At 49.2% G+C, this 26611-nt stretch overlaps 1 protein-coding gene across 1 annotated transcript; it reads right to left on the bottom strand.

Moving 5' to 3' along the window:
• Window positions 1–12053: 12053 nt before the first annotated feature.
• LOC133906913 (origin of replication complex subunit 3) lies at window positions 12054–19960 on the bottom strand. The gene is made up of 18 exons (XM_062348874.1): window positions 19808–19960; window positions 19612–19664; window positions 19297–19515; window positions 19015–19189; window positions 18754–18923; window positions 18511–18641; window positions 17809–18082; window positions 17630–17704; window positions 17369–17445; window positions 17208–17298; window positions 15880–16073; window positions 15461–15530; window positions 14826–14905; window positions 14448–14525; window positions 14155–14230; window positions 13868–13995; window positions 12916–13083; window positions 12054–12647 (listed from the first exon to the last, which is right to left on the bottom strand). Exons 2-18 carry the CDS (start codon window positions 19660–19662, stop codon window positions 12542–12544), a joined length of 2163 nt encoding a protein of 720 aa, XP_062204858.1. The 5' UTR covers window positions 19663–19664; window positions 19808–19960; the 3' UTR covers window positions 12054–12541.
• Between the last annotated feature and the right edge of the window lie 6651 nt (window positions 19961–26611).

Genomic DNA, 26611 nt, shown 5'->3' with positions numbered 1-26611 from the left:
CAGGAGACCGGGGGAAGCGCCCCCGAGTCTATATTCCCACGCCAGAGTCCCCACTATCGCCATCGGCAGCGGCGGCGTTCTCGGTCTTGGAGCCGCGCCTCGTGAGGATGGGGCCTGATCCGGTGCGCGGAGACCACACGGTGGCCCCGCCGAGCCCCCGGCGGAAGAGGAGACGGGAGGATTCCGGGCCGGCGCTGCCGGGCCCGGAGTTCAGGCTCCCGGCGGCCAAATGGCAGTACCGGGGGACTACGACCGCGTAAGTTTCATTATTCGTTCTTTCTTGGGCACTCTCCACCCGAACTAAGCTTCGGTTTTGACCTTCGTCTGTCTCCTGCAGGCCGCCCACGGGCACCGCCGAGGTTGAAGGAGCGCCGGCGCCAGCACCCGAGCCAAGCCGGCCGGCGGAGCCGAGGCAGGCAGACGAGGCGATGGCGGTGGAGCCAGCGGACGCGGCGGCCGTGGTGGGCCCAGCGAACACGGCGGCCGAGGCGAGGACGGCGGACGTGGCGGCCGAGGCTTCGGCACCAGTCGAACCTACCCCGGGCGTGCCGAGCCCGGGGCGGATGATGGCGGAAGCAGTGGCCTTGATGGGGCCAGCGGACGCGGCGGCCGAGGCGGGGACGCAGCAGTTGACCAAGCGCCCGGTGCCGGTCAAACCTACCCCGGGCGTGCCGATCCCGGGGCGCAACCCTCGGGGACCCCGAACCCCCCGGAGGAGGGTCGCGGGGAAACCAGCGCCCAACCGGCGCCCGGCCGACCCGCCGACCCTTTCTTGGCCGCGATCGAGTGCGTCCGGGTGGCGGTCGAGCGGCTGAGCGTGGCGGTGGACGCGAAGGAGGATCAGCTTGGGGCGGAGCGCGCCAGGCTGAACTCAGAGAGGGCGCAGCTTGCGTCCACCCGGCGCTCCTTCGAATCCCGCCTCGCCGCGCAGCGTGCTGCCAACGAGGAGGAACGAAGCGCCATGGAAGAGGCCCGCGGGGCGGCCGCGCGGGAGCAGAAGCTTTTGGAAGATACCCGCGCGGAGATCGCGCGGGAGCGGGAGGTTTTGGGGAGCGCCCGCGTAGAAGCTGCGCGGGAGCGAGAAGACACTGCCCGCCTGGCTGAGGCATCGCGGCAGCAGGCTGCCGAGGCCCTTGCCAGGGAGAGGAGGGCGCAGGAGCGGGAGGATGCGGTCGCGAGTTGCGAGTGGGCGGCGGAGGCCCACGAAGCTGACCTGACCCTTCGGGAGTTCGACGCTGAAATCAGGGCGGCGGACCTGGGCGCCCGGGAGGACTTGCTGTCCCGCCAGAAGGGGGAGGCTGCCGAGGCGGCGGTAGCAGTCGCTGCTAGGGAGGAGGAGAATGCTAAGCACGAGGTGGAGCTGACCGCCCGCGAGCGGGCTCTGTCTGAACTGGTGGCGCAGGCGAAGCAATCCACCGGCCTCGCACTCGGCGCCGGCGCTTCTGGTGCGGCCGGGGGCCAGGGTCTCGAGGAGCAGCTACGGGCCGCGAAGGAGAAGCTCGAGGCTGCCCTTGTCTCGTGGGTCAACCTGCAGCAGATGTTGGAGGACGTACTCCGGCGGATGCGGTGGGCCGTGGAGAGGGCCGGCCTTGGGCGACTCGTCGCGGACGAGAAGAGCGATGCCCCCGGACGACACGTCCTGGGACTTCTGCAAGTCTGCGAGCACCTCAAGGCGCTGCCCTGGGCCATCCAGGAACTTGCCGCCCGGGAAGGACGCGGCTTGGCCCAAGCGGTGGCCGAGCACGTTCTGGCCTGCTACAGGAGCAGAGACTCGAACTTCCCGCTGGAACCAGCGTGGGAAGGAGTAGTCGAAGCCGAGGGAGAGGCCACCCGGGAAGCGGTTCGGAGCACCGCTACCGAGGTGGCGGTCGGCTTCAGGCGGGAAGTGCCACCGCCGCCAGCCCCCGGGGATGGCCAAGACGACTCCGACGCCGACTCTGCCTCCGATTAGGCTTTTGTAGTAGTTTCTTCTTCTTTTATTTTTGTCTTGATGTAAATACAGGAGTGATCCCTTAGAAATGCTTGTATTCCCCTTGTGAATATAATGGAAGCTTTTCTTTGGGCTCGCAACTCCGATATCCTCGAGTACTTAGTGCCTTTTCTGATGTTTTGCCTTGATGTCCCGGGAAGTATTTAGTCGGTCCGACCCCGACCTTTCCGTCCCCGAGAACGAAGTCGTCCCGATCATCCTTCTCGCGTGTTCAGCCCCCGAGCCCTCGCGAGTCCGCATTGGCTAAGTCAAAAGACAAAGACACGAACTTCCTTGCTCGGGAGATAGGTCGATCCAGCGCGGAGCACGCCATGACCGGTGAACACTTTTTCACCTTGCGACCACTCAGTCAGTAGACCGGAGACATGCGTGGGCGGAAATGCAACCAAGAGTCCCCATGGTTCGGTGGTGCCCGGGCTTAAGACGGACCGAACCGAGCACCGACAGCCCGCCCCTGAGGCCTAGGCTCCGAACTACTCGAGTGGCTCGAGCGATGGGATTACCCAGGGCACCCAGGGACTCGGTAGTGCTCGGGGCCCTTAAAAGCGTACCGAACACCACGACCACCATGAAAGACTTCGATCAGACATCACCGCACACACGGTGCACCTTTCTGTGGACCGTTCTGTCGTTCTAGGAAAAAGCGGACACACGGTAGGGTTTTGTGCGCGAGGAGACCATCTCACCGGGCAGATTAGAATGCGAGGGCCCCCGAGGACGACTCGGGAACAAAATACTTTTGAATGTAAATTCGTCTGAATTTAACCACTCACCGGACAGCCGTCGGCCTTCCGGCCAACCGATCCAGGAGGGGCGTGCGCTCCGAGCTCGGGGTGGCCGGGGACTTGGTTCCCGCAGCTGGGGCGCCCGAGCATCAAGGGGCACGCAAGGAGCCCGGGGTCGGGTGATCTCGACCACTCATGCCTAAGCGATAGGATCACTCGCGGACTCTTGGGGCCGAGCAACGACCTAGGCATCGAGGCCCTTGCGGTCGAGCTGCCTTGCTTTGATTATCAATCTGTGACTTAAGAGAGAGAGGAGAAAATCCTTGTTTGGTGCGCTCTGTTAGTGCGGTACTTGTTATAGACTGCTCTCGTTTTCGACCCGGGACCTCTCGAATACCCAGACCGGCAGACAAGAGCAGACAGAGGCATAACCCAGAGGTCCTATGGTTCGGTGGCGCCCGGGTATGACAGACCAGACCGAGCACCGACAGCCCGCCCCTGGGGCCTGAGCTCTGGACTACTCGAGCGGCTCGAGCGATAGGATTACCCAGAGCACCCAAGGACTCGGTAGTGCCCAGAGATCAGCCACGACACCGAACACCACAGCCTACCACATCGGACGTAAGTCAGCGGCAGCTGCCCGCGCGCATACCGATCGGGATCCTTTTATCAGCGGGGAAAAAGAGAGAGCGAACTTTTCTCGCACAATCGAGCATCTCACCAGACAGATTAAACATACGAAATCCAGAAAAGCGAAATTGACATACGATTGCCTATTAACATTTACACTGAATGGACAAATTTTACAAGGTTGGGTGACTTACCCAGCTAGTGGTAGCCCCCGGTCAACTTGGGCGGGGGTGAAGCCCCCGGCCTGGTTGACCTGAGCCGCGAGCATGGCCATCTACGGGTAGAACCTGCTCAAGTGCTCGATGTTCCACGGGTTGGGAAGCGGTTTCCCATCTTCTGTCGCCAGCCTGAAAGAACCTTCTCGTGGGACCCCGATCATGGTGAAGGGACCCTCCCACATAGGGGATAGCTTATTCTTTCCTTCGCGCGACTGGACGCGTCGGAGAACTAGATCCCCCACCTCAAAGGACCATGCCCGGACGTGGCGCTGGTGATAGCGCCGCAAACTTTGCTGGTACCGAGCCGCCCGGACGGCGGCACGCCGCCGGCGCTCTTCCAGGTAGTCGACGTCGTCTCGTCTCTGTTGCTCTTGCTCACCCTCAGAGTATGCATGCTCCCGAGGGGAGCCTAGAGTGAGCTCGGAGGGAAGGACCGCCTCAGCGCCGTACACGAGGAAGAATGGAGTCTCCCCGGTGGCGCGGCTTGGTGTGGTCCGATTAGCCCATAGCACGACGGGCAGCTCGTCCACCCATCCCTTCCCGTGCTTTGCGAGCACGTCATAGGTCCGGGTTTTGAGGCCCTTCAGTATCTCCGCGTTGGCGCGCTCAACTTGCCCGTTACTCCGAGGATGAGCGACGGAGGCGAAGCAGAGCTTGATGCCGAGGTCTTCGCAGTAGTCCCTGAACAGGGCACTCGTGAACTGGGTGCTGTTGTCGGTGATGATCCGGTTCAGGACACCAAAGTGACTGGTGATGCCGCGGATAAACTGGAGCGTTGTGTTCTTGGTCACCTTGATAACTGGGACCGCCTCCGGCCACTTGGTGAACTTGTCGATGGCGACGTAGAGGTACTCATATCCCCCGATTGCTCGGGGGAATGGACCCAGAATGTCCAACCCCCAGACCGCGAAAGGCCATGACAGGGGATGGTGTGAAGAGCCTGAGCTGGCTGGTGAATCTGCTTTGCGTGAAACTGGCACGCTCTGCAGCGCCAAACCAGCTCGGAAGCATCCTGGAGGGCTGTAGGCTAGTAGAAACCTTGCCGGAAGGCCTTCCCGACCAGCGTGCGGAACGATGAATGGCCACCGCACTCGCCCTCGTGGATCTCAGTGAGGAGCTCGCCGCCTTCTGCCCGGGAGATGCATTTCAGGAGGACACCTCCTGCGCTACGCCGGTAGAGATCCCCATCTACTATGGCATAGCACCTGGACTACCGAGCAACACTTTCGGCAGACGCCTCATCCCCGGGAAGGAACTTTTCCTTCAAGTACCCTCAGATGTCGTCCATCCACGAGGCATCTTGAGAACATTCAGCAAGTGCAGCGCACTCGCCGGACGGCAGCACCCTGATGGGGCTTCCCACTGAGGGCACCGGCGGGGTCCCTTGAATTGAGTTCAAGGTTTCCCCTTCGCCCTGTTCGGCAGGCAGGACGGAAGGCCGTGTGAGTCTTTCTTCAAAGACTCCGGCAGGGACGCGCGCACGGGAGGAGGCCAGGCAGGAGAGCTCGTCGGCCAGAGCGTTGTCGCGGTGAGGGATGTACCGCAACTCCAGGCCATCGAAGCGCCTCTTCAGCTTCCTGACTGCTGCCATGTACACCGCCATTTGAGGATCCGTGCACTGGTACTCTTTGGACACCTGGTTGATCACCAGCTGGGAGTCCCCTTTGACCAGTAGGTGACGAATCCCGAGGCCCACCGCGGCTCGGAGGCCAGCGACGAGACCTTCATATTCCGCCATGTTGTTGGATGCGCGGAACTGCAGCTGCACGACGTACCAGAGTTCTTCACCCGTTGGGGAGGTGAGAACCACTCCGGCCCCCGCGCCTTTCAGCGAGAGGGAACCGTCGAAGTGCATGGCCCAATACCCGGGCACGTCGTGCCCGGGATACGCAGAAATCTCTTCTGGGACGACCTCGGGGACGGGTGTCCACTCTACCATGAAGTCGGAGAGCGCCTGGCTTTTGATCGCCTGGCGATTGACAAAGTGCAGGTCGAATTCCGCCAGCTCCACCGCCCACTTGACAACTCGCCCGGTGCCTTCTCGGTTCCGGAGGATGGGTCCCAGTGGATACGTGGTAACCACCGAGACCTTGTGCGCTTGAAAGTAGTGGCGCAACTTTCGTGAGGCGATGAGCATGGCGTAGAGCAGCTTCTGAGCCTGGGGGTACCTTGCTTTGGCCTCCCTGAGGACTTCACTGACGAAGTACACCGGTCGCTGGACCCGGCGGGCCCGGACCGCAGCCTCACCGGAGGGGCTATCACAGCCCCCAGGCTCGGCGGCGTGGTCGGGGCTGACCGGGTGCTCGGGCTCTACTCCCTGGTCAGGAGGAGCCAAGTGCTTGGGCTTGACCCCCTGCTCGGGGGGAGCCGCGAGGACAGGGGAGTGCCCGGGGGCGGCCGGGAGCTGGGACCTAGCACCTGGCCCTGCGCACTCGTCGCGCTCCACCACCAGCACCATGCTTACGACCTGAGGAGTGGCCGATACGTAGAGTAGTAGTGGCTCACCTTTGGAGGGAGCCACCAGCACGGGCGGTGAGGTGAGGTACTTTTTCAAATCGCGGAAGGCTTGCTCAGCCTCCGGCGTCCAGTCGAAATGACCGGTCTTCTTCAGGAGTTTGAAGAGGGGGAGCCCCCGCTCTCCAAGTTTAGAGATGAAGCGCCCGAGGGCCGTCATGCAGCCGGCGAGACGCTGAACCTCCTTGAGTCGAGTCGGGGGTCGCATCTGCTCGATGGCCCGGATCTTCTCTGGATTGGCCTCGATTCCTCGGCTGGAAACCAAGAAACCGAGGAGCTTGCCCGCAGGAACCCCGAAGACACACTTCTCGGGGTTGAGCTTGAGGCGGGTAGTGCGGAGACTGTTGAAAGTCTCGGCAAGGTCGTCGAGCAGGGTGGCGCGATTTTGGGACTTAACCACGAGATCGTCGATGTAGGCCTCGACGTTGCGGCCAACCTGCGAATCAAGGGTAATGCGAATGGCGCGCTGGAAAGAAGACCCAGCATTGCGCAAACCAAAAGGCATAGACATATAACAGTAAGTCCCCACCGGGGTGGTAAAAGCAGTTTTTTCTTCGTCCTCTACGGCCATGCGAATCTGGTGATACCCAGAGTTTGCATCTAAAAAACATAAAAGATCACATCCCGCGGTTGCATCTACAATTTGATCTATGCGGGGCAAGGGAAAAGGATCTTTAGAACAAGCCTTATTTAGGTCGGTGTAGTCCACACACATGCGGAGCTTGCCATTGGCCTTCGGGACGATAACTGGATTTGCCAGCCAGTCGGGGTGGAGGATCTCTCGGATAAATCCGGCGTCGAGGAGCTTGCTGACCTGCTCCCGGATGAACTCCTGGCGCTCGGGCGCCTGCCTCTGGACTTTCTGTTTCACCGGGCGTGCGTCCGGGCGCACAGCCAAGTGGTGCTCAATCACCTCCCTAGGGATCCCGGGCATGTCGGACGGTTGCCATGCAAACACGTCGGCGTTAGCCCGGAGGAAGGTGACGAGCGCGCTTTTCTATTTGCTACCCAGGTCATCGCCGATTTGGACGACCTGGGAAGCGCCTTCGCCCACCACAACCTCCTTCGTAGGAACAGAGGCGTCGACGGCGAGTCGGGGTTTGGATGAAGAGGGTCCCGGGCCCCCTGTGCAGCCTTCGACTTCGGCCTGGGCTGAGACCAAAGCCATGTACGACTGCTCGACGCAGGAAACGGCGCCGCCGGAGTCGGCCGTCACGGAGATGGGGCCTGCTGGGCCCGGCATCTTAACCGTGAGATATGCATAATGCGCGGCCATCATGAATTTGGCGAGCGCCGGACGCCCGAGAATGGAGTTGTAGGGGAGAGGGAGCTCTGCGTCGTCGAAGAGGACGTTCTTCGTGCGGAAGTTGTCCCGACTCCCGAAGGTTACGGGCAGCTCGACCTGCCCGAGGGGCAGGGAGTGCCCGGGCGTCACTCCGCAGAATGGAAGTGACAGCTTTAGGCGCCTGGAGGACACCTGCAGCTTCTCGAAAGCCTCCTTGGAGAGGAGGTTGAGGCCTGCACCCCCGTCGATCAGCACTCTGCCGACCTTGACATTGCAGATGGTGGGGGACACCACCAGAGGGAGTCGCCCCACGGCTGCAGTACTGGTGGGGTGGTCGGTTATATTGAACGTGATCGGAGCATCCGACCACTTCAGGGGCCTGGCGGCCTCTTCGCTCGGGGTTGCCGAGCACACCTCGCGCCGCATGGTCTTGATGCCACGCCGCGAGGAAGGCGTGTAAGCGCCTCCGTCGATGAAGGCGACGGTGTGCTCGGGTTCCTGGAAGCCGAGCTCGGTGTTGCCGGGGGTGGCCTCAGCGTCGCCTCCCCCGCGGGACTCATCGCGCTCCCGTTGGCGCTGCTCGACGAGACCTTTGACCGTACGACACTTCGTGAGATCGTGCCATCTGGTCTGGTGGATGGGGCACCATTTGCCTGGCTCGGGCCCCGCGGGAGCGGGGGCCCTCGCTGGAGCAGGAGCCCGGGCGGGAGCCGGGGCTCTTGCGGGAGCTGGTGCCCTCGCAGGTGCCGGGGCCCTCGCGGGAGCCGGGGCCCGAGGAGGGGCCCTGGCCGGGGCCCTCGTGGCCGCCCGGCGTTCTTGCCGGCGGTCGGGCTCTTGGACCGGCCTATGGGCGGGGCCCTGGGCTGGTTCGACAGGAGCGGCTTCGCGCTTTCTTCTCTTCTTTTTTTCCCGCCTGTCAGAACGGGAAGAACTTGGCTGGTCGGCGGTGGGGCGCGGAGCATGCCACGCCCAGGCCTCTGCCGCCTTGGCGCACTTGTCAGCCAGTGCGAAGAGCTCCGCAGTGGTTTCGATTTCGTGCGTACCTAGCTTTTCGAGCATCCGCTCGTCGCGGACGCCCTGCCGGAAGGCGACGATGACAGCGTGGGGGGCTATCCGCGGGATGGTGTTGCGGACCTGGTTGAAGCGCTGAATAAAGCACCGCAGCGTCTCCCCCTCCTGTTGCTTGACGACGTGGAGGTCGCACTCCAAACCGGGGCGCGTGAATGTGCCCTGAAAATTAGCCACAAACTGGTGGCAGAGGTCATCCCAGGAGCTAATAGATCCTGGGGGTAAGTTCATGAGCCAAGAACGGGCAGAACCCCTCAAGGCAACATGGAAATAATTTGCCATCACCTTTTCACTGCCTCCGGCTGCTTGGACAGCCATAGTGTATATTTGGAGGAACTCGACGGGGTCGATGGACCCGTCGTACTTCTCGGGCAGCTCAGGGCGGAACTTGGAGGGCCATTTGACCCGTCGGAGTTCACTAGAGAAGGCACGGCAGCCGGTGCCGTACCCCGTGGCGCGGGCGGCGCTCCTTGGCGGAGAACGCCGGCGAGCCGGGGAATCCTGGCGATCGCGGGCCGGAAAAGAGGAAGCTTGGTCCTCAGCCTTGGCCTCCTGCTGGGTCTCCCGCTGGCGCTCGAGAGTGACGCGCGCATCTTCGTGGCCCCTCCGCTCGTTGAGACGCAAGCGGAGGTCCTGGGCTTCGGACGCGGCCAGGGGGGTGGCGCTCTGCCTGGAGGCCCCCCGGCCCGTGCGAATGTTGCCCGTCGATGGGCCGGTCCGGGTGGCGCCACGCTGGGTGGTGGCGCGAGAATTGCCGGCCAGTACCTGGCGGCGAGCAGTACCGACCAGGGCAGCGACTTCTTGGATCCAGCGACCCTCCGGGGTTTTTGGAGTCGCCTGGACAGGCGGATGCCTGAGGAGAGCGTGCGGCGCAAGCAGTGCGCTCCCCGGGCCGGCCTCGCTGAAAGCGAGTCTACGCCGAAGCGGCACCCGGCGCTGTCCAGAGGCGGACCTGGCGGCCGGAGTTTCGACCACCTGATGGGGGTCAGAAGGTGCACCGACGGCGGCCCTGCTGGGCCCAGCGCCTTGGTCCCCTTGGGAGGGGAAAGCCGCACGCGCAGATTGCGGCTGTTGCTGGGATGCAGCAGCGGCTAGGACCTCCAGTGCGAGGGGCTGCATTTCCTCACTGGAAGTGGAGCCGGAATGCTGGAGGCGGTGTCCACCGGCCATTTTTTCCTGTGGAAGAAAACAAACAAACAGATTTAGGGATGTTCCCCCCTACCTGGCGCGCCAGCTGTCGGAGGATTAACTCCTGTTGCAGGGATCCCGAGAGACCCCTTTTTAGATATTCGGCCAGGGGGATGATCCTGAATAAGTTCGTCAGAGAAATAAATGAGAGTGAATGCAACGGCTGGTGGTGGGGGAGATGACCTAGTGCAGACAGAAGTAAATGCACCGGAAAATTAGACAGGTTCGGGCCGCACGGGGGTGTAATACCCTACTCCTGTATGGATGTAATAACTGCCCTGAGGAAGTCCCTCAAGGATGTTGCTGGTTACAAGAATATTGTGTCTAACTAGGAGCTTGAGGCTCCTTGTTCTTGGGGCTGGAACTACGGTTTGGTTCTTGGTGCTTCTGTGCTCGATGCTTGCGGCATCTTGGACGTCTCGGATGTATCTTTGGTCGGATTCTCTTTCGGTCTATTCTTTGGTTGATCGGGGGGCGGTTGATTCGTTGGGCTTTTTTCGATTGCTTGTTCTCTTCTGTGCCGACTCTTTTATGCACTCGTCGGCCGCGACATGCCCCGAACGGGAAGGAGGGGGCACAAGTTCCAAGACGCCATGACTGGGAAAGGCGTCATCATTTTCTCTGGGCGAAGTGACCGTGGAGGTGGAAAACGCGGCGCACGCCCGGTCACTTGTCACCATAAATACCCTGGCAACGGGCGCCGTTGAGAGGGCCTACCGGGCAGCCATAGAGCTACCCGGCGTGCACGCCCTGTCTTGTTCCTCTGCCACGGCAGGGCGGCAGGCGGAATGCCTTGATCCTGGCGATGTTATCCCGAGACACACCGGATGATACGGGACGGGACCCGTGCAATTAATAGCCCCACGCCTCTCTGCCAAAATGTGGCAGGAACTGACGCTGCAGCGGGAGCAGTTGGGAATGTCAGGCCGCGCACGCTCATTAAATGCGGCCTCAGGCCTCTGACTGATTGGCACCTCATCGGCGGGCCCCTCGGGGGCCTTTCCGGGTCGTCAGGGCACCGAGCGCTCGGGGGTACTGTTCACCTCCCCGAGCACTCTCTCCCGAGAATGCTTATCCTTGTCCTCGGGGCACCGGGTGCTCGGGGGTACTGTTTACCTCCCCGAGCACTCTTGTACGAACCTTCGGGGAACCGAGAGCCCGAGGGCTGCCACGTGCAACCCCGAGCACTCTATCCCGAGCATTTTTGCACAGATCTTTCGGGGAACCAAGAGCCCGGGGGCTGCCACGTGCAGCCCCGAGCACTCTCTCCCGAGCACTTTCACACTGACTCTCGGGGAACCGTGTGCTCGGGAACTGCTGCGCGCAGTCCCCGAGCACTCTTTCCCGGAACTTAGCCTTTGCGGGTCATCGGGGAACTGGGGTGCTCGGGGACCAGGGATTGTGGCCCCGAGCACCTTCTCCCGGAACTTAGACTTTCCTCACCTCACAGGGGGACCTCGCGGGATGGTGACACGTGGCGGACGGCTGGCCTGGCCTCGGGACTCAGGGACCCCCGGTTCCTGATACGTCGACAGGTAGGAAGCAGGGGAGCGAGCCAGCGTTGGGCGATGTTGATTGAAGAAGCTACGTCAGACGGGTGGTGTCAGGTTCTAAGATTGAATAAAAGCTGTGAGCCGTTAGATGAGCTATCGTCTGAAAACAAAACTAAAATAGGATTATGAAGAATTGGATCGCCCTTTATTTTACTATTTTTCAACATTGAACGTTGTGCACATGTAAAGGTACTATATAATGGTCTGTCACATTAGTAGTATCTTGTAGGCCATGTATTCTTTTCTCTCCAGGTTTTGATAGTTACTGCGGCACTGTGTAATGTGTGTACTTTTCTAAGTAAAACTAGGTGTACTATCCGGGCGTTGCTGTACATCTGATAGGGTACACTAGAATTGTAAAAAAATATGATATATATGTGAAGAAATGTCTTACTTGTAATCTCCTGCTCCTCCCTACTCGAACATAAGCTACGTATACCGTGGATACATTAGATCTATAGGAAAACGTTAATATTTGGTCATATATAATCCTCGTAAATGGCTTACTCCAATGCCTCTGAGTTACTTCACTCTGGCTGTAATATTCTTGTCTTTTCCGTTTTATGTAAGAGGTTTTACTTTTCTAAATTGTGACCGAACCGAAGTTTCATTAATATTCAGTCGAATAGTACCAGGAAATTTCAGCTATTTGGTGTTGAAGAAGTTCGAAATGAACAGAGCAGCGATTGGTTATAAAATTCGGAAGCCATCACAGAAGCAATTTTCCTATCGACAATTTTGCTCATGAACATGAGGTGCTTCATTAGCTGAAATGATAAAGGAATCTAAACCTAGCCATAATTTGCACAATAATTGGACATAGTAGTCCTCTCAAGGGGGAAAAGACGAAGATAGACAATGGAAGCACCAATACTGCTCATATCGAAACTTGAAAAGATTCAGTGTTATATTTCTGCTCTCGAGACTGTTCAGGATCTACGAATACATACACTAGACACATTATTGACTAGAACTGCATTGAGTTGAAGTCAGCTCAACAGGCAACAAAGCGAATGGTACATGTTAAATACTGCTCTACAAGAAAGATTAAAAAGGCATTGCTTAGCCTTTAGCGCAAATATCTGAAACTGCAAGTCCCAAGTGGCTGCTGCTCCATTTCGTTCCTCGCTTGCGAAGGGTCTAAAGGCACTTTATTCGTTACAATGTATCCATACAAATGGTTGAACCTTCCACAGCTGCTTAATTTACAAGAAACTATCATGACCCTGCTGATGCAATCAACAACACAACCATCTAAGAGTGAAAAGGCGTCACAAGTTTCTAGGTAATCTAGCTTGCTGAGCTTCGATCATTCCAATATTCGTGTGTAGCGAATTCTTCCATTGTATAGCATGTCATCAAAGAATCATCTAAGGACCAAATGCGATTCTCTGCACAAGGTCAGGCCTTCTCTTGCTTGGCATTCGAAGAAGGCCAGTGATTTGCATCTCAGTAACAGCTCTGCAAAACCTTGCTCTGGAAAACATCATGTCAAGGATTACATCAACTCATAATTGTTTATAAAGAATGATGAACCTATACTTTCAGGGCAAGTATCAGTGCTTCTATGCTCTCCTACAAACTAATTGCACAATTCTGAAAGCAGTATTAGTAGTAGTGGAGTAATGGATTATTCAACATCAGGATCTATCGTGCTTTAGAATTGGTGTTTTTCACTTTTTTAGAGCAGCCTAGAAGCACTGGTAAAAATATATTCATGAACTAACTTTTAGTTGAAGGATACTGGATCATAGCTTCACCCTCCGGAAGTGTGGATTTTGATTTCTTTTTTGAGGGAGAACTATAAGATTTCCGTTTGACTTTTGAATTTGTGCTGTTGACAATTCCTTCAAAAGTTATGTACCAATCATGAACGTTAATTACATCACCATATTCTTGGGCTAGATTGCACCTGCATAGAAAAAGGGATTCCCATCAGCAGGACCTATACAATTCATCCCACTATGAGTATGTTTAAACACTAATCTCCATTGTTTCTTAAAAAAATCAACCGGATCCCTTTTCTTTCAATGCCATAGGATCCTCCAAACTCAATATACTCAGTGAGGCTGCCTGCAAGGCCATCTGCAGTCTCCACTAAATCCCATAAGGACTGACGTAGAAAGCACATCAGCAAAATTTGGGGGCATGTCATACCATGTCAATGAAAAAGTTGTGGAATACCATTTCAGGATATGGTGCCACATATCATGCCATGGTATGAATATGATCTGGCAAGGCATGAAATCCATCAACATTATACGATCCAACCGGAGGGACTCACTTGAAGCTGAAATGATAGCTCGTGGACCTTTCTAAGTAGGCTTTAGGAAAGTGTCTATTTAGTTAGGGTTAGTTAAGGATAAATATGCCTACTTTATTTTCTTGTGTGCCATCTAGTTATACTTGAGCCCTCCGCTATACGTAAGACTAGTATTTTTGGAGAGACCAACAAGAATCGAACAAATTAAAAGTTCCCTAGTCTCCTATCCACCTGGCAATCAGGCCCATAACAATATTTTTTGATAAAACAGAAAGCGTCGATATTCCATTGGAATTATACGACGGTGGAAGTTTATTCAGCCAAATGTTTTTCATTGTTTCTCTTTGATCATGGAGCAGTAGTGTTTATATTAGAAGAATAACAATTAATCAGATATCAGTCAAATGTTAGTTTAAGGAATACATGGACTTACATAATTGACGTGTCATGCAAGGAGCCTGATACAGCAGTTCCACTTCTACTGCAGCAAGAGCATTTTAGATGGCTTTGTGACTTCAGCAGATCAAGCTGAACCATTCTCCTTGGATTTCCAATCAGCGCCTGGATTGAGATGCAATGTAAGAAATCAGGATATTGTTATTTTATAGGTTTGCCACTATTATATAACTAAATGTTACTAGTAACTAGTTATAATACCAGTTTTCTTTTCAACACACGACTAGATTTAATTCCATTAGTAAGTTAGAAGCGAAAACTTACAGATTGGAGAATGCCAACATTTTTGAAGCAGATGAGCTCATGAAAAGGTAAACACTCAACAGGCACCAAATATTTCCTGTTTGAATTTCTAGAAATTAGATGCTGAGAAAACTTTGAAGTGATGAACATTATTAAAAAAAAATTCCAGTAAAAATGATAAACATGTTTGCTCAGTACATGATCAAATTGATATCAAATTTCTTATCTTAAAGGTTATATGAACAACTAGATCTAATCTAGATAAACAGGATTAAAATTGTACCGAGTTAATATAATCTTGCAATAACTTTTACCTAGTAACATCATGCAATAGCACGACAGCTTTATCATTCAATGGTACAGTGCCATTTCCAATACTGCAGGTTGATCTCCTGACACAACACAAAAAATGGTGGAGAGACAGTTTCAGGTAATCAGAACTGAAAATAATATATTAGAGTTTCAAGTACCTAGGGTACTCAACCTCATGTTGCTACAGAAATACTGTAATACAAGGATATACTTAAATTAGGCAGACAGATTACCAGATTATCCAATGATTTTACCATACTAATTCTGATTCAGTATTACTATTCTTGCTTGGCCATTATAAAGTATAATCAGCAAATATTTTTGTTTGATATTCTTACTAATTACTTGATCAATCGAATTTTACATGAGAAGGGACTTACCTAGTCCACTTTTTTTGTGTGGTCCTCACACTATCTGCACTGATTGTAGTTGACTGAAGCTCCTTCACTTTGTCACTGATCTGGTGATGGAATGAGCACATTGAGAACTAGCACAACTGTACAGTCTATACACAAATTGCAGCTATTATGTTTGACCTCTACCATAAGTTCTCATCTTGTTTCTCAATTTTAAACTGAGGAATGAATTATCCATTTGGTCAAAGAAGGTCCTCTGATGAGGAGTGTTAGAAATTAATTCAACAAAAAAATATTAAATAAACTATCATTCGAACATCAAAGAACCAAAATAATAGCTCCTTTTCCAGAAGAAATACAGACACAACCAGCAATAGAAAACTCATTATTTCAAACTGAAAACCTATAACAGTCAAGTCTCATGGTTCAGTAGAGAGAAAAAGAAAACAGCATATGAAGCAAAATGACTTCAAATTTCTGACCCATTAAGATAGTTGGATGTCATATGTATTTTCAAAAAAACAGCATGCTATATGGAAGGGAATAAAACTATTAAAAAAGAATTCAAGAAGCTCTATTTGGACTATAAGTGCACATAGTTCAATTTAGGAATTAGGATGCATGCTGAATTGTTTTTCAGAAGACAGCAGTGAGCATACCTCACTCATTCCCTTTAAATGGATGCTCCAGACTTCAAGAACACGTAATAATGTTTCCATTGGCAGGTACCTGATCCAGAAGAACACATTTCAATCATTCTTATGCTCCTACCTGAAGACAGAATTTCAAAAGCAGATAAACCTTATGGCAGAATGTATTGCCTATATCAGTTTATACAAATTACAAAACCACTCAGTTCTACTATGTGACTTATACAAAAAGAAATTACAATCACATTTGCTTCATTAGTACTTGAAATGTCATTCACGGCATAACAATAAACAATGCTTTAATTCTCTTAGGTGATCTCAAGCTCTAATAATGGTATTTTTTTTTGACTTAGGTGATCTTGAGCTATAATAAATAAAAGCAGATGCTTTGGGCATTCAAAACCTGAAACCAACTTCTATCATCTTACCTTATTGTATTCATGGCTTGAGCTATGTATCCTTTATCAGATCCTAGCTTTACTCCTGATAAGTTCTCACTAGTCTCTTTAGAGATGAACAGGTCGCCATTTGATGCACTTTGAGTTTGAAGATTAGAGTTGACCGCCTCGCAGAAAATATCTAAAAGTTGCACTTTGTCATGTCTTCCAGCTTCATACAAGCACTACATAATATTATATGAGTTACATAAATTAGTAGTCTGTTGCTAGTATATTCATGGCAAGAAAAGGTGCTTTAGATCAGATTACATTTTACTCTGTGTAAATAAAAATAGAGTAAATTTCACAAAACTACACATACTTTGACAAAATTGTCGCAAAACTACAGATTTAAGAAATAGTTTCACGAAACTACAAATTTAGTGTCAATTTCATCGCAAAACTATAGATACTTTGGTAAAATTATCGCACAACTACAGATTTAAGCAACAATTTCACAAAACTACAAATTTAGACCAATTTTATCGCAAAACTACAGATTCTAGAGGAGCTATTCCCAACCCCATTACCATGATGACTGGACCCCACTTGCGGTCTCACAGCAGCTGCCAGCTCATGAAACTTTTTTTCTCTGATTCAAGTAGAAATACAAATGAAAAAATTCGCAGATTGTTTGGGAGTTCATATGACTACAAGTGGGGCCCATTCGTTAGGTATACGATATAATCTATAATTTTACGATAAAATTGCGCTAAATTTGTAGTTTTGTGAAACTGTTGCTTAAATCTGTAATTTTGCGATTTGCAATAATTTTGCCAAAGTATATGTAGTTTCATGAGTTCCTGGATGGTCTATTTCATGAGCTAGTAGCTGTTGTGAGACTACAAGCAGGCCTGTCATCATAGTAACAGGGCTGGGAACAACTCCTCTAGAATCTGTAGTTTTACGATAAAATCGGTACTAAATCTATAGTTTTGTGAAATTATTACTTAATTATGTAGTTTTGCGATATTTTGCCAAAGATATGTAGTTTTGCAATAAAATTGGTACTAAATCTGTAGTTTTGTGAAACTATTGCTTAAATATGTAGTTTTGCGATAATTTTATCAAAATATCTGTAGTTTTGCGAAATTTACTCATAAAAATAAGTCCCAGATGTATTGTGTAGGTAAGTTTCAAAAGACACAAATGTTTTTTTTTATGTTATAGTTTGATCATCAGGAAACCACATTGCAACGGCAAAGTTTTATTAGCTATTGTATATCCTTGGCATGGTGCTAGTTATTGCGTGTCAACTTGCAATAACTGACATATTTGACATAAAGGTACAAAAAATTAGGAGCACAGCAAAAACTTACCAAGAGAACAGAACTCCAATCCTTTTGCAATTTCAGCAGCTCAGACAATCCTTCTACCAAATTGTTGCTAAAATTGCTTGCGTTCTTTCCACTGCAATGTATTTTAAAAAAAGGTATTAAAGTGCAATACTGATGGAAAAATGTACTGTCAAGTGTTATACCTTGTACATGAGGGAAGACCAAAAGCGTATTTCCGCATCACTTGAGGGAGTGTTTCAAACTTATCACGCCAAAATTCCTATGGGGTAGTAAATCAAACATAAGTTAGATATGCATAGTGAAGTCAGAAAACAAAAACGCCAATAAAGAAATTTGTAGTTAAACAATAAATATATGAGAAACTAAAAGCCAGACTATAATTACTAACAACAACATATAAATAGCTAAGGTTGTATATCTTCAGAATAGGAAATAGTGGCAACCTTGCAATCTGCTTCAAGCATTCCCATGCACATAAAGCTCAGAGGTTCCATGGAGAAGTGCTTACTGCATGCAAGCTGAAGTTTGATTAAGTCCTAGTTCCCATGGCATATGGAGAAAACATAAACAACAATACTGGTAACATGAAAAAGGGAATAATAGTGTAAGATTCAGCATTAACCTTGAGAGCACTAATAAAAGAAGTTATTGTCCCATCATGCCTAAAAAAATAATTTCTGAGGAACACCGCAACTTCATGACTGATGCAGAATCCAGCGCAAGGTTTAACAAGGATGGCCTCAACAAGTGCATTCATTCTATCAGAGGGAGACCCCAAGGTGAGTTTGCAGGGCTCTAGTCGTTGAAGAGCTTCTGATGAGAGCAGTTTCCTTGGTGCATCAAGGGTGGTTGCTATCGCCATTACAAAAAAGATTGGGATCTTAATTACCCATTCACTGCAATAGGGAGACCATGGATTAAGCTGCAAATATCCTATGGAAGTGCTCAAATCAAGAGTATACATCCAAAGTATTTAACTTTGAGTAATCATAGACTTAAAAAGTGACTACTTATTATGTACATAATTAACAAGGAGCTAAACTAGGCCAGGTGAGTTCCACAGAGCATGAACCACATCAAAAGACAGGTGAGAACTATAATAAAATGCCTCTATGCTATCCCAGATAAAAACAAATGTGAAATCTAAAGCAGTTGGAATGGGGCAAGCGCGTGAGTTAAAACATTCAAACAAGTACGTAGTCCTTGGTTATAACAACAATTGTTTCAAAGTTTGTACTTATTGATGCTTGGGTCAGCATGGAAGGCTGAACCACATGCCTGCAAGATCGAACAAACTGCATAGATGCTATGGGACATAAGTTACCTCAGCATCATCACAAGCTCTCCCAGGACATCACCAGAACATTGCTCCAAATCATCAATTACGATAATGATAGGCTGGTCATGGTTCTCAGTGCCGCAATACCAAGATGCCAACGCAGATACATCAGCTACCTTTTGTAATGAGAAAAGCAGCAACAGGAAACATGAAGTTAGAATGTATAAACACTCTAGTCAGGACTAATACTATGCCTCAACAGATGCAAGCCCAAGTCATGTCACTCACATCTGGAACATCTGAAAGTAGCTGCCTCAACAGATTCCTAAAGCAACCACCGACTCCATGTTTCGCCGACAATTCAGCTGCAGACAGCTTGGCCAGGTGACATCCATTGGACTCCAAATGCTCCGCGAGATCCCGAAATGTCGTGACGTCATCAACAAATTCTGCATTCTCTGCAAAAGTGAAAAACCAAAATCCATCAATCAGGCAATTCTTCAGTAGTAGAAACAATTATTTGTTGGACATTAGACAATGAGTGCCCACTAGTGAGAACGAACGCCGTTGGGATCCTTCTGCAGATCACATCAGTGAGGAGAGGGTGCGGCTGCTGGACTTCATCGTGGCAGGGTTCCGCAATTGCGCGGACTGCAGAGAAGGATTCCTGCACCCACTGCAGCACCTCATCGAAAAGCTTGAGGTTGATGCCCCTGAGGACCTCCTGGTGGCAATCCACAGTAATCCAAACAAAAGAATCCCTAGATGAGAATGGTTGTGGGAAGTAGAATCAAACCAAGTGAGAATAATTGTAGGGGGCGAGGGGCATACATCGATGGTGGACTGGATCTTGGACCAAGTTCGGTGGAAGGCCTCGAGGCGGAGCTGCTCATACAGCTCCTCGTCCTCCTCATCCTCAGCTTCCACATCACGGGATCTCTTTGCCGATTTGGCATTGGGGGAGGATGATTGTGAGGCATCAATCCGGCGCCGAGCGCGGGAAGACGGCGCTGAGGAAGCGGTGGCCGCCTTGTGGAGGACAAAGAATGGCTGCAAGAACAAAGCAAGAAATGGCTAGGGATCGAGGGGCACGAAGCAGTTACAATTTTTGCAGGCATATGTAAACGGAGGGAGCAAGCGGCGCACCTGGATGTTGTTGGCGGCGGTGAGGGGAGCGTCGCAGGGCGGCGCCGCCATGGCTGGTGAGCGGATCCGGCAAATGAAACGAAATCAAACGCGCTCTGTCAGCGTTAGCAACGGACAAAAAAAGAAGGAAAAGAAAACAGAAGGCGAGTAGGGAGAAACAGTAGAGGAATAGCGAGGTAGGGGATCCCGTTCTCACCGGCTTCGATTGGATGGAGAGTTGGCAGCTGCAGCTGCTGCGGCGGCGGCCTGGGGTGCCTTGGGAGGAGGAGCTGCGGGACTGCCGGGTCTTGCGTTGCGCCGCCGCTGAGCGCGCGAAAGGAAGAAGAGGCGCGTGGGAAGCGCGCGTAATTGGCCGCACCTGACCTGTTCCCTTCCAGTTCCAACTAGGGTAGGGTGACATGGCGGCCCACGGGACAACAAGGCTGGGCCCAAACACAAGCAACCGAGCTGGGATTCGAATTTTTTTTATATTTTTTCTTTAATATTTTTAAAAATACATTCCTGTTTAAAAATAACAGGTATATGTACCGTTGCTTGTTCAATAAGTAATAATAACGGGTGAGATCTTGTAGGCCCCGATGATCATTTTATTAAATAACTGGTTACAGCAACGTCTCGCTAATTCACTTGGTGAGATTTTAGTGTGCTGTGACACTAGGCGGGGCTATTCAAAAGATCTCGTTTGTTCAGTGGATAAGATCTTTTAGTATATAACTCGATTGCGAGTCTTGCCGATGTCAGCGTGCTATTTGATTCTAGCTGAGCTAGGAGGGAGGGAGGGAGGGAGGAGAGGAGAGGAGAGGGGGGGGGGGGGGGGGAGGGGAGGGGAGGGGAGGGGATATTTTGCGGTGAAGCTCTACCGGAAAAAAAGAGATATATTTTTTATGATTTTTTTTATAAACTCGGTAGGATAGCCACTAGTGCTAGATTTTGGTATAAGTTAGATGTTTGATGTAGGAGTCTTTTTATAAACCTAGTAGGATAGTCACTAGATGTAGGTTAAAATGTATATCTTGTTTTAAAATCAGGGTTAGATATAGTTTAGTAATTAGATCCTACTTATATGTATATTTTAGCAATTAGATATAGCATTTAGACATATGTTAGGTATTTGATGTAGGATTTAGACATAGTATAGTCATAGCTAACGTGGTAGGTGTAGGATCTAGAGACGTTTGATGTAGTGACTCGGAAATATTTTATTGCAGTATAGATTACATGTTGGATTACGTTTGTAATGAATTTTTCATTGTAGATGTAGTTTTATATAATTATTTCTGTTCTGTCGTAATAATGTTAGGGTTTTTGTTGATGGTTAACAGATATGATAGATATGTGGCAGTTTAGATTTTTTTATGGGGATAGTAAAATAGTATATGATCGAAGGGGTAGTATTGTTCGAATTTCAGTCAATGGATAAGAGTATCTCCAGACCTATGAACAATAGTGTCGAACACTTGTATGCCTGATTGATGCGGGATTTCAAAATAGACCCTAGGGTTCAAGAGCTGACTATTAGCATTATGGACAACCGAGTGAGAGATGATGTATACTGGGAGGTGTACTCGCTCAATAAAGATCAAGCATGGAGAAGGTACCTGCAAGATGTTGTGTGAAGAGATTGACCTCCTATATTGCTTGTGCAATGGAAGAATAAGGAGGCAGTTGGGGAGATGGAGGGTGGGAGGTATGCGAAGGAGGGTGATGAGGAATAGTATGATGAGGATGTCAATCCGTATGGTGCACATTCATTGGATTATCCGACTGAACCGATAGATGAGGCAGACGAGGGGGAACAAATCCCTTCTTTAATTAAACAGATGGAGCGGGATGATCTTGAGGCTGACGAATCTCCTGAGTATGACATCTTGGATGATGAGGACGATGCTCTTGTTCCTGCGGACTAGAACTATCCTAACTTTAACAATCTTGTGGTCAATGAAGGGAATCAGATGGCCTGAGAGTATACACAGAATGAGGTCACCCAGAATGATAGGTACCCTACCAATCAGACCATGAAGGATGCTGTGACTCAATGGATGACATCGCTTCGATGACAGTTTTATGTTGTCAAGTCAAGCAAGAAGGATTATGATGTTAAGTGCGTAAAGGAAGGTTGCTCGTGATGGGTGTATGACTTCAAGGGGAAGTGTGTTGAGTATTGGGAGGTGTCAATTGTGGTCGACCACATTTGCACGATGGATGAACTTGAGTCCAGCCATAGGAACATCACCTCAGTCTTTGTGAACAATCTGAACTACGAACAAACTCCATAATCTGACAAATTGAGGAGAAGTACAAGTATACTATCAGCTACAACAAGACTTAGAGGGTGAAAAGGAAGGCAATTCAAATGAGGTTCGGGATCTATAAAGTGTCATATGACAATCTTTCACACTTACTGCAGACCATTGCTCGAAAGAATCCAGTGATGTATTACGACATTGACAAGTACACATTGTTGTCCAAATTTGGCAAGTATGTCCTGAAACAATATTTCCTTACATTAGGAGCATATATTGAAGCTTTCAAGCATTGTCGACATATCTTGTGCATCGACAACACTTTCCTCACCGGCATGTACATGGGATAGACCTGATTGCTGTTGGGGTTGATGGGAACAACCAAGTTCTACTGTTGGCCTTTGCATTTGTGGAGAGTGTGAATACCACCAGTTGGTATTGGTTCTTGTACTGTGTGAGGATGATAATTATTGATGCTCGGCCAAATGTGTGTCTTATACATGACCAGCATGATGTGATGCTTGCGGCAATTCTGGATCTACAAAATGGAATGGCCGATGACTTGATTGGACCTATGTAGTCAGATCTACAGAGTAGGTGGTGCATGAGGTATTTTGGTGCAAACTTCTTCTGTCAATTCAAGAACAAGAGCCTCATGAACATGTTTAAGAGGCTGTGCGGTTAGAACCAACAACGGAAGTTTGATGCTCTTTGGAAGACACTGGATGAGCTGACGAATAAGTAAACACATGAGCGTGCAAGGAGGGTCGTGAGAGGACCGGAAGACGAACTAGTACCTCTTGAGTCTCTACCAATGGACAATGAAGCTGGCATCACGCGAAGAAATGAGTCATCTAGCGGGTCATTTAGTGAGTGTATTGAAAATGAGTCGAAGGAGAAGTGGCCTATTCTCTATGACACAAATGGAGCTAGGTACAACACTACGACTATAAATTTAGCAGAGGTTTACAACTAGGTGATGAAAAGTTTGAGAGGGTTGCCGCTGAAGGGGATTGTAGAGTTCATACTTCAAGGGATCTACAAGTATTTCAGGGACCGTTATGTAGTGGCGCACACGACACTAAATGATGCTTTTCTGATTTATGAGATGAAGATGATCAAGTACACGGAAGAGAAGACGGATAAGGCAAAGATGCACTAGGTGAAGATCATGGAAACTGCACAGCATAAATATGAAATTCTATGCAGGGACAAAAGAAGGAGGTGGGAGGCAAACATGAGAGAGTTATCTATGAGTGTACCATCTTTGTTGACAGGTGTGTTTGCACCTGCTACAAGCTGATGCTATTGCAGAAGCCATGTTCCCATGTGATTGTCATGTATGCTGTGATGGGGATGAGGACCTGGAGGTCCGTCTCCAACTACTTCAAGAAGGAAGCTCTGTTCGACACCTGGAACCATGTGGTCTATGGTTTTGGGATTTATGGTTCTTTCATAAAGGAACATAGGTCTGATTATTTGTTCATCCCTGATCCCAACAAGATGAAGCAAAAGAAGGGATGACGCATGACTACTAAGCTCTGTAGTGGCATGGATGAAGCAGAAACTTGGCATCGTGTGAAATGCTACATCAACTGCAACAGAATAGGACACACTTACAAAAAATACACCGTTTGTGTCCCAAGTGTGAACCCCATAGAAGTAGGTCCTTCTGGGTTTGGTGTAGATGGGAAACGTCCTCGTTGTCGTTAATCGTTAGTTTCGTTGGCTCATTGAGATCGATTACTTATGTAGTTTGTGGTGTGATGAATATTCATATACATAACATTGTACTTTACTATTTTAGCACTGAGACTGTCACTATGTGTGAGGTTGTAATGTGTTAGGTTGTGATTTGTTCACATATTTGTGTACGATTTGAATAATCTATTATGTCATGCTATATCTTAGACATTTACTTTCTCAGTTCCCACAGATAAGGACCAGTCTAGACCAGTTGAGACCAGGTCTAGACTGTTCAACACTTCTTACTCTATGTTTGTTTTGCATATAAGAATGTAAATAACTTGTGAACATGTAGGTATGGCACAGCTGGAGCTGCTTGACCCTCAGCTTGATGTTAGGCACAGTTCGTACCGCATCACGCTGCAGACTGAGGAGCTCTCGGTACTACGACCTTGTGTGCCAGATGAGCTCATGAGGATTGACGAGCGCTGGATCCTGAGGTTTGTCCAATTTGAATTTAATGTTTCATATGGATTTTATTGGTATTCATCGCTAAATGTATTATGTTTGCAGGTTACGTGCTGTTGGCCTACTTCCGCTGTGTTGGTTGGTGGAGGTGGATGCGTTGGTGGGGGCCTCGGAGGTGGTAGCATAGTTCAGCTATGATAGGGTCTCCTCACAGCCCTGGTCGACAGGTAGCGTTCTGAGATGCGCACGTTCCACCTCTTGTGTGGCGAGATGGCGCTCATGCTCAAGGACGTCTCGCTCTTGATGGGCTTGCCTTGCGCAAGTGCTGCTATTGGGACTAGAAATGTGGGTGTGGGCTGGCGCGATGAGATGCTAGCCCGCTTCTCTGTCATTGAACGATGGACGATGTAGCCCCGTTCAGGGCTTTTCTAGGGACCGAGAAGCACAGCACGACAAAGGCCTTTCTCATTCAGTTTGTGGTAGGTATGTCTTGTACTATTGTCTCATCTCCTTTAAGTTATTAATGGATGAAGATATTTGTATTTGTTCCTTTTTTGATAGGAAAACAACATCCATCTACTAGCAGGTGATGAGGACATCTCCCACCTCGAGGTCCCCAAGGCGAGATGAGTGCAACATTTGGCCAGTTTATCCGAAACATGGCCAAGAGCTTGATTGAATATTATATCATTTCGACAGAGCCATATTGACCAAAAGATGGCCGCCACCCCAACTAATATCTCATTCTTAGTTCTCGCTCCCTTTTATCTTAGCCAACTTCCCATAATGTGACACATACTGCTAGGTTTTTTAATACCTAAGGCAATAGAGATTATTTGCCAACAAGTTCTAGCAAGATAGCATTGAAAGAAAGGTGATTAATGGTTTCATTCTGATTGCAATAACAACACTTTTGGTTTCCATCCCAATTTTGTTTGATTAGATTATACTTGATCAAAAGAGCACCTCTACCTACGTACCACAAGAAAACCTTAATTTTAAGGGGGATCTTGAGTTTCCACAGACCTTTGGCATTGCTAATGGTAGGTTGTGATATCATTTGCTTATACATGGATTGAACTAAGAATATTCCATGTGCATGCAAATTCCACCTAAAAATGTCATGTTCATTACATAATTGAACAGAAGCAATTTTTGACACCATATGTTGCTAAGCAATTAATTTATCCCCCACAAATGGTCTGCGGAAGGAGAGGTTTAAAGGTAATGATTGCATAACATCGGCCACTGTGGCTTGTCTCCTTTGAACCACATTATACAATGTCAGATATTGCACACTGAGAGAATCGACGCCTAACCATCTATCATTCTAGAACCTAGTCTAGCAGCCATTTTGAACATGGAAGGAACCCCATTTGAGGAAGTCATTTTTAACTTTCATGAGTCCTAACAAAAAATGAGAATCACCTGATTTCCCTTCCACCCGAGTAAGCATTTTACCGCATAGATATTTGTTTCAAAGCATTCTTTGCCAAACCCCATCCTCATTAAGTAGCCGATAAGGCCACTTGCTAAGGAGGCATATATTCATAACCGAGAGATCAACAATGCCGAGTCCTCCCTGGTCTTTTGGTTGGCATAGAATATCCCATCTAGCAAGTCTATATTTCTTCCTATGGTTATCCCCTTGCCAAAAGAATATAGATCGAAAATAGTCCAATCTTTTAAACACACCCTGGGGAATCTCAAAGAATGATATCATGAATATAGAAAGACAACTTAAGACTGAGTTGATGAGCACTAATCTGCCCCCTACAGACATAAGTTTACCCTTCCAACTACTTAATTTCTTTTTAAACCTCTCTTCTACCTCTCTCCAATCCGTATTCCTTAGTTTTCTATGTATCATTGGAATACTGAGGTATCAAAAGGGTAACTCCCCAATATGACAGCCAAATAATTGTGCATATTGGTCCTCCAATTCTTTAGCGTCACCATAACAGAAGAGTTCACTTTTATGAAAGTTTATCTTCAAACCCGAGAGTTGTTCAAACACACAAAGTATAAGCTTCATATTTTTAGCCTTTTCGAGATCATGGTCCATGAAGATGATAGTATCATTTGCATATTGCAATATTGATAACCCATCATCCACAAGGTGTGGGACAACTCCATCAATCTGTCCATCCTCTTTTGCTCTTGCTATTAGTATTGCAAGCATATCAGACACAATATTGAAGAGAATAGGCGAGAGGGGATCACCCTGTCTAAGTTCTTTCTGGGTTTGAAAATAAGGTGCAACTTCATCGTTGACCTTAATTCCAACATGTCCCCCAGACACAATATTTTGGATCTAGTTGCACCATTGTGCTGAAAATACTTTCATTCTCAGAGTCTGTTGGAGAAATGACCATTTGACTTTATCATATGCCTACTCGAAATCGATCTTAAGAATCACCCCATTTTGCTTTTTCCTATGCATTTCATGGATGGTCTCATGGAGTATTATGACCCCTTCCATTATATTACGACCAGTCATGAAGGCTGTTTGCGTAGGATGAATTATTTTTATAGCCACATTATTTATACGATTAGTGACAACTTTGGTAAATATTTTAAAGCTAACATTAAGGAGGCATATA

The sequence above is a fragment of the Phragmites australis genome, chromosome 24 (assembly GCF_958298935.1).
Source record: "Phragmites australis chromosome 24, lpPhrAust1.1, whole genome shotgun sequence".
Taxonomy (NCBI): Eukaryota; Viridiplantae; Streptophyta; class Magnoliopsida; order Poales; family Poaceae; genus Phragmites; species Phragmites australis.
Note: the sequence above shows the minus strand (reverse complement) of the source record. Positions and strands in the feature narration are given on the sequence as shown.

What these genes read in the sequence shown, in the direction of transcription:
- LOC133906913 (XM_062348874.1), bottom strand. Translation starts at nt 19,662, where the DNA reads ATGGCGGCGCCGCCCTGCGACGCTCCCCTCACCGCCGCCAACAACATC. An exon ending in ATTTAAAGGGAATGAGTGAG is followed by an intron (nt 14,906 to 15,460) that starts GTATGCTCACTG and finishes TTCCATCACCAG; the next exon opens with ATCAGTGACAAAGTGAAGGA. An exon ending in TTGCATGACACGTCAATTAT is followed by an intron (nt 13,084 to 13,867) that starts GTAAGTCCATGT and finishes TTTTCTATGCAG; the next exon opens with GTGCAATCTAGCCCAAGAAT.